General features: G+C 36.7%; 1 protein-coding gene across 1 annotated transcript in view; it reads left to right on the top strand.

Annotated features, from left to right (window-relative positions):
- Window positions 1–14215, top strand: part of PolE1 (DNA polymerase epsilon catalytic subunit 1) — a 415552-nt gene that overhangs the window by 389883 nt on the left and 11454 nt on the right. Inside the window, exons 50-51 of the mRNA XM_090412775.1 lie at window positions 2916–3050; window positions 13951–14030. Coding sequence (XP_090268901.1) covers window positions 2916–3050; window positions 13951–14030 — 215 coding nt within the window. The remainder of the gene's footprint in view (window positions 1–2915; window positions 3051–13950; window positions 14031–14215) is intronic.

Below are 14215 nucleotides of genomic sequence, written 5' to 3'. Positions count from 1 at the left end.
TATTCCCACAATTTTTCAGCAATTTTCCTAAAGTGAAAATCTGATCTTGACACCCTCTATTTGGCCTGAACTTCACTTCCACAATCTTTCTCTTTTCTTAACCTCTTTTCAAGTATGCTTGCATAAATCTTACCTGGAACACTTAGTAGAGAAATTCCTCTGTAATTCTCACATTCAGTTTTATTCCCTTTTTTTTATAAATGGGTACTATGAGAGCTCTACTCCAATCATTGGGAATTCGATCTTCTGACCAAGCCCTCTGAATTATTCAGTGTAGCCACTGCAGAACCTTCATACCTCATACTTAAGCATTTCTGGTCGAATATCATCTACTCAGGATAAGTACTTCCCAGATATGAGGCAGTTTTATACAAGCATATTTATTGAGGTTCAAGTCATACCTTAAGGCTGAGGCAGATTCTTTTGTATTTGAAATTGCTTCTGTGGACTATAGGTTTTCAAAGCATTGTCAGCAAGCCTGAGTGCCTGTAGTAGTGGAATTGGATGTAGTCTTTGTGTTTGGTGATTCTGATCTGATGTTGGCTGTCCTGCCCATTTGGCCATAATAGGACAGCTTCCTACTTGGAACCTGGTAGACACCTGGCAAGTATGGAGACTATGGCTTGTCTTTTATTTCAAATAAGGAATGCTAATTTTTTATATGGTTTCCCAAAAACCAACCACAGTCCCTAGACCTGACAGATGAGGAAATTGAGAATGATGATAGTGTGTGTGTGTGTGTGTGTGTGTGTGTAACACTGTTTTAACCATTCTTATGAAGAACGTTTACATTTCATTAACTCTTTGAGCAGTAATGTTTTGTATGTGTCACCATGCTTCTATCCCAAAAACAGTAGCAAAATATGTTTATCAGCTATTAGCTGCTATAGTAAAACTATAGCAGCTAAAAGTTACATCGGCTTTTGAGCTTTGGCTGAGAGTTGCTACTGCCTTCCAATTTTTTCATGTATTTCTATGCCACCAGGTTCACAGTAAACAGTTTTCTGTATGACTACAAAAATAGTTTGAGTAAATATGGCTCCTGCGGAAAGTGTATAGCCACTACTTCTGAGGAAATTGATTGTATTTTAAATGAACTCAGGTCAAATTATGACTATTTGGATTCAGAGGAAAGTAAACCTGGTTCAGATAGTGATTTTGAATGTAATGATGTGTTTATTATGCTAAAAAGTTTGACATCAGTGCTGTGGAAGTTTCCGATGCCAGCATTTCCAATAACCATGCATTTATCAGTGATTTAGATGATAGTGCTTTAATAATTTAAACAATTAAAATGACAATGAAGTTTTTGGACCAAAAAACAAGAAAATAAGGACCGAATGAATCTGAAAAAAAAAAAGTATTTTTGTGAAGCAATTTGTTTTTGATGAAAGTAAATATTGCCAGTGATAACTGTACTGGCAATGAAGAGTGAAAGATTGCTGATCAGCCCACCCTTTACTGTCAGTGCCTCTGAATCCATTTCAATGACTTTGTATATAACAATAAAACAGCCTAGGGGAGAAAGATTATATGCTGAAAAAGTGTAATTGAACACATGGGGGGAAAAAAAAATGCAGAAGTGCTTTCAGTTTAGAAACCTGACTATCAAAGTGAAGACAAATGTGATGCGCATATTTTGCCTTCACTTCATAAAGGATATTATGATTATTACAGATAACATGGGAAGAAACAGAGGGCAAAAATTGATGCAAGTATTGGTGCAAGTATGGTGATTTGCAAGGGTAGGTTGAGTTTTAAGCAGTTCTTCTCTTTTGAAATGAGATATCATTTTGGAAATACCAGTGTTTGTCTGTTGTGAGTAGACATTATTGTTTATATTATCACATAAAAACTTGACTTTGGCATATCTATAAAATAGTAATGTTGCAATAACACTATTGGCAATGAATTGAATGTTTAGATAAAGAAAATTATTTATTTGCTGATAATTGGTATACAAGTCGTAATTTGTTCAAATATTTGGCTGAAAGAAAATCAAATGCATGTGGGATGGTTAGGACAAAATGAACAAAATATGCCTTAATTTCATGGAAAACTAAAAGGATAGTGGAATATGTGATGTGCATATTTTCAGTTCAGTTCATAAGGATGTGATGGTAATACAGATAACAATGGCAGAAAAACTGGGAGAAAAAATTGTACAACCTGTTTATGTGTCAGATTATAATGCACACATGTAGCTTATAGATAAAAATGACATGCAGATAAGTTTTCTTAAAAACTGTGAGAAAAATCAAGGAATTGGTATGTACAGCTTTTCTGTCATCTGCTTGATATTTCTGTAATAAATGTATACAATCTTTTTCTGAAAACTGGGGGGGGGGCTCAGATTCAGGCCACTGGTAATTCACCTGAAGAATAAAGGTGAAAAAAAGATCTATGGCTCCCTGATCTATTGCATTTGACTGTTAAATATTTTCCAGCCATTGTGTTCTCATCCAATGGGACAAAACAAAAATCTCAAAGAAGACTGGCATTTTTTTGTTTAATAACACCACAATAAACAGCCTAAAAATGAACTGACTCCAGGCGCATGTGCAAGGAGCATGATAAAGGTGTCTGCCTCAGATCTTATATGAAATTTATCATATAGTGGTGAACTTATGAAGTAATATAACTTGAAAAGTATCTTTGTCTTGGCCTAATAATTAGGTTTATTTAATCACATAAAATAAATTGTTGGTAGGGTAAACTCATTCTTTGGGGGATAAATATTTTTAACTTAGTGTTCATGCTAAAGTATAAAATGTAAGAGTAGAATTTGGTGGCTCTTACCTGATGTTCATTTTCCTGGTAGTTAATTGAATTTAGGGTGAAATATATATAATAATCAACTTTTCATTTACTAATAAAGTTTTTTATTTAAGAATATTTGGGTTTCTGTTTATTAGGTTCTCTCTTTGGACAACAACATTAGTGATGAAGTTATGAAGTTGAGACGTGATCTGCTGCGTTTAATCGGTGTTGGTGAATTCAGTGATGAAGCAGACTGGAAAGACCCATGTCTCTCATTTGTACTGCCAGAGGTGGGTGTGGGTGTGGGTGTATATATATATATATATTTTTTTATTTATTTATTTTTTTTTTTATTTTTTCAGTTTATTACTGCATATTACTAAGCAGTAATATTTACAAATTATTAACCCTTTCTGCCCTAGTGATTCCAATTGGAATCACTAACTGTCTTGGCTTGGCTTTCGTTGCCCATATTACGTGGCGAATGATTCCAATTGGTATCGTACGTCGTACTTCCATTTCTTTAATATAATAACAGGTATGTATTATATACGTATAAATCTTACCAATATCGGATTTTATGACTTTAGTAGAATAATATGCATATATTGGATTATAGAGTATAAGCTCAGAAGTTGAATATTTGCTACCCGAATGATTCCATATGGAATCAGTTGGTCAGAATTCCTATCCTGAAATGTATTTTTCATCAAAATATTTGATACTCTTGCTTTTTTAGACCTAAAGACAAAATAATTATTATTATTATTATTACGGGTATCTCCATGGAGTCAGTAGACTCATCGCGGGAGACCCAAACTAGCAAAACAATATCTGTCATATCTCTTCTTGAATTCATTTACAGATGAAGAGCTCACAACAAAGTCAGGCAATGAATTCCACTCATTCACCACCCTCCAGGCAAAAAACCTTGTTCTGACACCTTTGTTAACCACACTCTTCTTTAATTTCCAGAGATGACCTCTTGTTCTTCCATCACTATCACACAGCTGAAACATTTCCCCTGCATCAATCCTATAAAAACCTTTTAGTAATTTGAATGTTTCTATCATATCCCCTCTTCTTTGCCTATCAACCAATCTCTGCAATCCACAAGCTCTCAATCTATCAATGTAGGGAGCATTTTTTATATCACTCACCAACTTGGTCACTCTTCTCTGAACCCTCTCCACAGCCTCCTCATCTCCAAGGAATCCAGGTGACCAGACCTGAGCACAGTAATCCAAATGTGGAAGTATCAATGCTTTATAAAGGGGAATAATAACCTCTTTATCTCTGGATATCAGTGTGTTCCTCAACAACCAAGTAATCCTATGTGCAATCTTGGACACCTTAGCAATGTGTCCTCTGAACTTCATCTCCTTATCTACCAATACCCCTAAGTCCCTACCAATACCCCTAAAAAATAAATAGAAAGAAAATTTTTTTCACTTTGAAAAAAAAAATTCAGGTCAGAAAGGGTTAATAATTACAAAGCATTTGTAATATACTTTCCAGAGCATTACTGCTTATGGTATGAAAAGTACTTTAAAATGGTATTTAAAGTTCTTTCTGTGTATAGTGAATAAATATGCATAGGATATAAAACTCTTTGCCCTAACTGTTGGAGAATTAAAATCATGAAAGGTTCTTTGATGATTTAGCACTTTGAAGACATGCTGTAGATTTTGAAGACGTATTTGCATGCTCATGTTTCTTCAGTTTTGGCTACCAGATGCTTAGTTTTTACTGTAACATAACCTCAAATGCTTCTATCGTAGGGAAGGAATATTTGCTATTGCCTGAGAAACTACAATAAGTACAAGTGTGTATATGACACATATCAGCATATAGTAAGTAGGGGTCATGCTATTTCTGACAGCTGCATTAACAAGCTGATTAACTTGTATTTTATTTCACTTCATTGTTGATATCCATTACTGCTTCTGCACATACTACTAAAGGAATGTTTGAAAATTATTAATCCTTGGACAACATGCCCAAGGACTAATAATTTAGTCATGTTATTAAAAAGAAGATTGTAATTACAACAAATATTGTTGCTGATTCTGATACAATGAAATAGTACATGTAACATTGTTTTGGAGCATAGGAAATGGTTTCAAATGATAATTTAGGTACAATTTTCTATAGACCTTACATTTTACAAGTATGTATGAAAGCAGTGTATTGGTTATAGTTATTTAGTTTATCATTAATTCATGTTATGATAGACTGAGATCATGAAAGGAGTGAACTAAAAAGAATAATGCATCCAGTAAACTAAATATTCTGGTTTTAATGATTTAGGAGGAGAGTGGAGAAATAATATTGGCCACTTGAGCAGAGCACTGTCCATGAAAGTATCTGTAGAAGAGGTACAAGGCAGAAACTGAACATCTGTGAGAAGGAATTGGAGTGGGTTTGTGAGAGAGGGATCATTAATTAGCCAGATTGTCCTCTTCTGAATGGAATCGAGCAGTCTTAGAGTGAGGATTCTGGTGTACCATCCCAAATATGGGAGTGATATTCCATGGCTGGGTGGATTTGAGCTTTGTATAGAGTTAGTAGCTATGAAGAAGATGTTAAATGAAAAACAAAACTGAGTTTGCAGCATTGAATTTATAAGGTTCTTGCCCCACTGGGATATAGCTGGGAGATTTCAGTTTAGGTCCCTGTGAAGATCTTGTGAAAAAAGTACACCAAGTTCTTTGGTGGCTGCAAAACCTATAGTTGAAATGTGGTTATACCAGGAAAGATCGGAGGTGCAAGTCAGTCCAAGAAGAGAAATCTGATCATGATTGGATATATCAGTATCATTGCTGAAGGTAAGGAGGAGGATGTGAGCTCTTTCTTGCAAGAGATCACACAAAACTGAGTTTTGTATCATTGAAGTTTACAAGGTTATTGCCCCACTGGGATATAACTAGATCTGAGTTCAGGTCCCTGGTCATGGTAAATCTTGAGGATTCAAATACTTGAGCACTAACAGGTTTGTTGAATGAAACGGAGGGATGGAGTACACTCTTGTCAGCAAAGCTATGGATAGGATTAGAAGCTTGTGAGAGCATTTATATATAAGAGGAAGAGTGGGTGAAAGAACCCTGGTTACTCCTGCATTGGTGGAGAAATCTGAGGAGAGTAAGCCATCCACTATGACACATAATGTGTGACCATTGAGAAAGTTGGCGATCCAGTTGCAGAGTGGGGAAGGCAAACCATAGGATGGCAGTTTGATGAGTATGCCCCCTGTGCCAGATCTGATTGAATGCTTTTGAAATATTGAGGGCAAACGTGAGTTTCTCTAAATTTTTCCATGCCTTCAGTCCATAGGTGGGTGGTGAAAGCAAGATCAGCTGTAGATTGCAAGTGGCGAAATCCATACTCCTGGTCACTGATTAGTTGGTATGTGTCTAGATGGTTCAAGAGTTGGTCGTTGATGATCTTCTCCATAATTTTTAAGAGAACAGAAGTGAGAGCAATTGGATGGTAGTTTGGTTGACTTTTATCACCTTTCTTTGGGATGGACTGGATGTGGACCTGTTTCCATGTTGTTGGGTAGATGTCAGTTGAATAGGATAGATTAAAGAGGCGATATGGGAGTGGTGTTAATTCTAGAGCACAATTTTTTAACATAATAGGTGGGATACCATCAAGATCAGATGCCTTGTTTGTGTTCAGGTTATTAACGATTCTTCAGATTTCTTTTTGTCAGACAACTATGGGACACATGAAGGGAGCCATTCTTGGAGTGCAGAGGACTTTTCCCAGGTCATCAATACAGGAATTGGAAGAGAACAGTGATGCCTGTAAGTTGACCTTGTCTTTAGGTGAGATAACTACAGTACCATTGGGATGTGAGAGTGGTGGAAACTTGGATGGGCTGACGTTGTGCCCAATGACCTTGGCAAAGGACCAGAAGGAGCAACTGCCATTTGGGCAGGAGGCGAGTTTGCAGCATTTGGTCCTTTCAAAGTCTGACTTGGACTTGGTGATGATTTTTTTGCAACTGTTGTGAGCTGCAGAGTGGGCAGCTGGAGTTTTGGTCGAGCAGTTTGTGGTAAGCAGAGGTTATTTTCTTTTTCAGCATTGGCACTCTTTTTTTGAGAACCAAGATATGGTTGGTGGCTGAGAATTTGGAGTGGTATAAGGAATGAAAACTTTCATTCCTGTCAGGATGATTGCTGTTATTCAGTCTGAGCATGTGAATTTGGATCAGGAGAACTGAAGCAGTTGTCAGACCATGGGAAGGAGGAATAGAAGTCAATGAAGTCCTCCCATTTGGCACCTTTGTAATGCCAAAGGATACAAGACTGAACTGGTGGGTGAAGGTTGTTCTGTGGCAAAAGAGACTTGTATAAGGTTGTGGTTAGGGTTTTTGTTGGTTTTTTAAAACTGTTTTTTTTTTTGTGTATAAAGTTGTAAAATTTGAAAACCAGTTTTTAAAATTAAAAACTGGTTTTAGATACTAGAATTAATATGTAAATATTAATTAATTATTTAATTAAAAACGTTAATGTTTTGACTCGAAATCACTCTCAAAACAACTCTCGAGTAATGGATCTCATTCATACATTTTATGACAATGCCAAACATGAAACTATAAATGAATTGGATTGTATTAAGAAGAATGGGAAAAATTTTTCTATAACTTCAGAGTGGACTAGCAAAAGAAATCGCAGATATTTGAATATCAACGTACACCATTTTGCAGACGATTTTAATTTGGGCTTAGTTCCAATAGCTAGTTTCTGGGATGCTAAGAAAACATTAGAATTAGTTTCCGAGAGGCTACAAATTTTTAACTTGGATCTAGCAACCGACATAGTTGCAGTCACAAATGATGGCGCTGCTGTTATGAAAACATTTGGCCAATTATCACCCATAATTAATCAACTGCTATTCACATGCCATGCACTTAGCAGTTACTGATGTATTATATAAAAATAAAGAAATTGCTGAAACTGGTGTATATGTTACAAGTGAGGAATCGGAAGATGACTATGGCAAGAATTTTTTAAATCCTCTTGATCTGGATAATGACTGTGGATTCCCTGTGTTGTTTGACAATTACAAACAATCAATTTCCCAAAAGAAAAATTTGCAAATTTTTTAGAAAATCTCCTGTAAGAGATTTTCTAAATCTCTTACAGGAGATTTATTATTATTACAGGAGATTTAGATTTATTATTATTTATTTATATTCTGAAGCATCCTTCAGAATTATGTAAAAAAGAAAAAGGAAAGGAATTAAGTCTGATTCTTGACTGCCAAACGAGATGGAATAGTTTAGAAGCCATGATTGAAAGATTCATAACATTAAAAAAATGTGTTGTTTTAGCTTTAAATGATATTGGTGCTTCTCATATGTGGAATGAAGCTCAGTATCCTAAAATCATGGAGTTTCTTAAAGTGTTGGGACCAGTACGTCTACCAGCTGAGGCCTTAGGGTGGCGAGATGCCAATTTATTAACAAGTGAAGGCATATTTGAATTTCTGTTAAATGAACTGAAAAATTTAAAGACTGAAATTAGTTCCAAATTATTAAAAATTCAAGAAAGAAGACAAGTTGGATTGGTAACCCTTTTGCTATATTTGCAAAATCCACAAAACATTTCAACAAATAAATCTAGTGTATTTCCATTAGCTTCAAAACTCGATATTATTAAGTTATCTGGAAAAATATTGTCTAGAATATATCCAAATTCTTGTATGGAAACAGATTCCAATGATGAATATATTGAGACAGAGAAACTATTAATCAGGGCATTGCTCTAAAAGAAGACGTGGAAAAATCAATTCATAGATTTCTTGAGGAACCTGAAGAAATGATATCAAATCCGAAGACACTAAAGGCCGGATTTTCAGTATTTGAGGCAACCAATAAAAGAACAAAGAATTTAGATTTGTTATTTGATGCCCTGAAAACGATAAAACCAAGTTCAGTAGAGAGTATTTTCTATTTCAGGCAATTTTGTATCTAGAATAAGAACAAGGTTAAGTAATAATTCAATGGACATTTTATTTTTGTAATCATATTTCCTGAAGCAAAATACTAAATGAAATAGAAATTTTTATTTTGTATGGATTTTATTTTATTTGGTTTTGTTATATTTTTTTAGTTCCATAAACATTAAATAAACTAAAAAATTTAAAATAAATATAAATATATTTTTACTGGTTTAATTATATATTTTTTTGTAAAAATTTGAAAACTGGTTTTATCTGTTTTTTTGGAAATACTGGAATTCAAAAACCGTTTTTTTCAAAAGTCAGTTTTTGTATAAACCCTAGTTGTGGTCCAAGTTACCAAGAGGAGAAGACAACTACAGTATACCTGGAAGGTGAGCTTGTTAAGAAGAGGTCGAATGTGTTGGCAAATTGGAGGGAATTGTCAGATATTCTAGTAGAAAGATTGATGATCTAAGATAGGTCATTGCTGATGGCAAACACCTTGGCATCCCTGCCTGCTTAATCAGTGAAACTGGAGAAGGGGAGCCAATATGAGTTGTGGACATTGGATTAGCTCACTATTGGAGTATTTCAACTGCAGAAAGTCGAGCTTTAGAACGAGAGAGAGAGTTGAAGAGGTCAGAGTGGTTGACAAAGTTTGGAGAGCAATAGGAGCATATGAAAATAGCAAGTTGATTTGATAGGGGAAAACTAGAACTACCAAGGAGGGGGGGGGGGTAGATATGCAGACATCAGTGAGACAGTTAAGTGTAAGAATGTATATAATGTACCCGTACTAAGAAGAGCCAGTACTAAGAACAAGAAATCGGAATGGGATAGGTAGAATAACGCATCAAGATAGGGGTGGGGCAAAGGGACCTCTGCATTTCATGTATACTAATGCCAGGAGTATTAGGAACGAGAAGGAAGAATTTTTGGCCTTGATTGGCTCTTCCTGGCCCCAGGTTATTGGCATTAGTGAAACATGGCTGACGGAAGATGATATAGTTAGTGGGATAGAATGTGTAGGTTATAGTGTGTTTAGGAGGGACAGAGAGAATAAAATGGGGGAAGGAGTGTTATTAATGATAGCTGATGAACTGCAGCCAAGGAGAATTGAAATTGTATTGCAAGATGGTGAAAAGAGCCCATTTGAGGCTATTTTGTGTGAGATTGAGACTGGCAGAACAAAATATACAATTGGGTGCTGCTATAGACCAGGTGGTGGAATAGATGGTGGAGATAGTATGCATAAACAAATTGATGAAATGACCTGGTAATAGCATCTGAGAATTTGACTGTAATGAATATGACCATGTTGCCACCTATTGGTGAGAGTGATCATAAGGTCTTGACCTGGGAGGTGGCTAAAGGTGTGAAAATTTCGATTAAGACAGGGTATATGTGGAATTACTGTGCTGGCAAGTATGACAAGCTTAGGAGATTGCTTGGATCAGTGCCATGGCATGTAAAACTGCAAGGGCCGGATGTCGATACAGCATGGGAAATGGTCAAGGAGCATTTACAGGAGGTTATGGCTGATTGTATACCTAGGGTCCGAACAGTAAAACAAGTAGGGGTTAAATGGATGAATAACACCATTAAGTTTGAGCTGCAAAAAAAGAAACAACTGTGGAGGGAATTTAAAGAGAAAGGTTGACCTGCAGGCACACAAACGGCCAGAAGGGTAACGAGCATGGTAAAAAAAGCAAAAGCGGATAATGAAAGGAAACTAGTACAAGCTAAATAGAATCCCAAACAGTTCTTTCAATATGCTGCAAGCAAAAAAAAAAAAAAAAAACTGTACATGGCAGAATGATTTTAAGGAATACCGATGGTAAGGGGGTCACTGAATCAGTCAATATAGTGGAATTACTGAGCGAGCATCCAGGTGGCGACATTGAAAAAATGAAGGAACCATTAGTTTATATGGGAATTGTGATGAATGAAGTGGAGGTGAATAGTCTATTACAGAACCTTAATGTGAATACATCTGTGGGATTGGATGGTATACTGGCATGAGTCTTAATGGAAGCGGCTAAAGAATTATCAGTGCCCTTGACCATGTTGTTTAATCTGAGTCTTGGGTCTGGTTTAGTCCCGAAGGTGTGGAAAGAGGGTAAAATAGTTCCACTGCATAAAGGAGGATCCAAGACTACTGTTGCAAATTACCGACTGATCAGCATATCAGGGGTTGTTGTCAAGGTCTTGGAGAAAGTAGTCAAGGGAAAATACAGGAATGGATTGATGAAAATGAGATACTGTACGGGGGACAGCATGGCTTTGTGAAGGGTAGATCATGCCTCAGTAACATGCTCAAGTTTTATAACACAGTGACGGCTGAACTGGATAAGGGTAATGGGTTTACAGTGATACTGCTGGACCTGGCTAAGGCCTTTGACAGGATACAACATGGAATTCTAATCTGTAAACTGCAACATATGGGAATGGATATAGGGTTGGTGAGATGGATAGGTGGGTGGTTGATGGAGAGATATCAGAGAGTAATTTATTCATGAGTAGAGTCCAAAAGATGGCCTGTGACTAGTGGTGTGCGGCAGGGTTCTGTTCTTGGACCACTGCTGTTTAATTTGTTCATTAATGATATAGGAAAGGATCTAAGAGGAACAGTTCATTTGTTCGATGATGATGATGCAAAGTTGGGTAGGGCAATAGTGAATGCAGAAGATATCAAAATCTTGCAGGACGACTTGGATAGATTGGAGTTCTGGGCTAAGGAGAATGGATGTCAATTTAATATGACAAAATGTAAGGTTATGCATTTTGGGGTGAAAAGATTAGCAGCAATATACCACATTGGTTTGAACTGTACTCCAGGAGATTGATGAGGCCAGGGACTTGGGAGTGTTGGTGGATAGGGAGATGAAGTTTAGGGGGAACGTTGCAAAAGTGGCTAAATCAGCTCATCAACTCAACTATTTGTCTCGGTATCTCCCATAATGCACAGCACATCTCCTTGCAGACATCTATACTGCTATGCATTAAGTGAGGGCCACTACCCATACTGGTTTCGACCTTTATTGAGGTCTTGTCAGGGGGAGCCAGACCCAGAGTAGAGATACTAAGGCAGAAGCAATAGGAGAAGTCATCCTTACCTATAGGAGTTGCCAAAAGGTGTGCCACCTTATTATTAAATTACTCTGGATTTCGAGAAAGATGTTAAAAGTTTATTTTTCACTTGGTTAGACTATAATAAATTTAGTTTAATCCTTTATCCAAGTGACAATCCCACCAATTCGCAAATTAGAAAACTTCACGGGCTCCTTAAGAAAGTTACTTCTTGGCCTGTAGAAGTTACCAACAGATTAAAGTCGTTTAACTCTATACCCCCCCCCCCCACGTATTTATGGACTCCCAAAAATACATAAGGAAAATGTGCCATTATGTCCCATAGTGAATGGCATTGATTCCCCTACATGCAAACTAGCTAAACATTTGGCCAAAGCTCTCTCACACTATACTGGCAACATACCTTCATACATAAAAAACTCAGCCCACTTCAAAGCCAACATAGACAACCTTACACTCAAACACACTGACATAATGGTCAGTTTGATGTCTCCTCCTTATTCACAAATGTCCCACTCAAAGAATCCTTAGAGCTAATCCAAGCTAAATTTCTCCTGATATCTCAGCCCTATTTCAGTTCACAATGAACTCAGGCTAGTTCGTTTGGCAGAGAAAATTCTACAAACAAATAGAGGGGACAGCCATGGGTTTACCACTCTCTCCACCCTTGGCCAATTTCTTTATGGAGACCTTTGAAGAAAAAGCCTTAGCCTCTGCCCCACAACCATACCATATGGCTTCTCTACGTTTATGATGTGTTCGCTATTTGGCCACATGGCTCTGCTACATTCCTCTCCTTCTTAACACACTTAAACAACCAACACCCCAGCATCAAGTTCACCCTGGAAAAAGAGGAAAACAACAGCCTCACTTTCCTAGACACACTAGTCACCTACCAACCTGATGGAACCTTGGTTTTCTCAATTTATAGAAAACCCACCCATACAGGCAGGTACATTCACCAACAATCCCCCACCCCTTACAACAATGATGAGTGGTGAAAACACTATACAACAGGGCTAAACTAATCTGTTCTAACGACAAGGCCCTAAACACAACTAAATTACATCCTCAACACTTTCTCAGCCAATGGCTACCTCCCCCCCCCCCCCCCAAAAAAATCCAAAAAATATTGAAACCTACAAACCACAACCCCCCCCCCCCAACAAGGATTACTTTAAATCCATCACCATTCCCTACATCCGAGGCACCTCGAAAAAAACTACCAAAATCTTAAAAAAACACGACTTGACCTCCTGTTACAGACCATACAGAAAATTGACATCCCTTATCTGCTCCACTAAAGACCACCCACTTCCCCTAGACCTACCTGGAGTATACCAGGTCCCTTGCAGCTGTAAACTGCCTTACTTTGGCCAAACAGGCAGGACAGCGAATATCAGAATTTCAGAACACAAGGACTACATCCGTTTTCACAAGTACAGCCATTCTGGTCTTGCAGACCATGCTCTGGATACGCGCTACAGAATACGGTGGAAGAAAGTACAGTAATACACCGTAGCAAATACAAATTCAAAAGACTATTTATGGAATTAGCCTCAGCCCTAAGAAACTCTCCAAATATCAACAAATTTGGTTGTATGAGACTGCCCCAAATTTGGGAGGCTTATATCAACAGACCTTCAGCCCAACAGCCAAGAACACCTACTTAGCCTGCTAGGGGGCACCATCAGAACTTTTAGGAGAACAATAGCTTCATCACTTCATTCTCAGTTACTGTGTTGCAGTGCCTACGTGCATGTGCCTTTTTTGTAAGTTCCTTTTGAAGATGGCAACGTGACGTTGCCAAAATATCGGAAATATTTATTAAAGTATAAGTTAATTTATATTCTTATCTACGTTGTCAATTCCTTAAGTGATTTAGTAACTTTAAATGAATATTTTCTAGAAAGTCTGCATATAAATAAAATGAGTGAAAAAGTTTTTTTTAAAAATTCATATATGGTATATTTGTATATTCTGGTTTCCCCATTTTATTTTTTTTTGTTTCCATAATTAAATGAATGAACTTCACTATTTGAAATAAACTAATTTCCAGAAATAGTTATGATATAAATTTAAGTGTAGTATGCTTGTGACTATTTTAATTTTTTGAAGTATGAAATAATAAACTTTATTTTGTCCTAGGTGATATGCAAAATGTGCAACATCTGTAATGATTTAGACCTGTGCAGAGATCAGCATAGCATTCTTGAGTCTACTGGCCTGTAAGCTTATATAGTATGGTTTAATATAGTTATGTATATAATTGTCTAATACATGAATTACATAAAAATATATTTTTAAAAAAATTGTGTCTGTTACAGAAAGTTCTCGACTTTTATGCAAATTCATTCTGAAGGTTCCCACACAAGGTGAAAATCTGCTTAAGTCAGTTGGTGCTTAAATACAA

Source organism: Typopeltis vanoorti, chromosome 23 (genome assembly GCF_054136105.1).
Source record: "Typopeltis vanoorti isolate ZY-2024b chromosome 23, IOZ_Tvanoo_1.0, whole genome shotgun sequence".
In the NCBI taxonomy this organism is placed as follows: Eukaryota; Metazoa; Arthropoda; class Arachnida; order Uropygi; family Thelyphonidae; genus Typopeltis; species Typopeltis vanoorti.
This window is presented reverse-complemented; position numbering and strand designations above follow the sequence as displayed.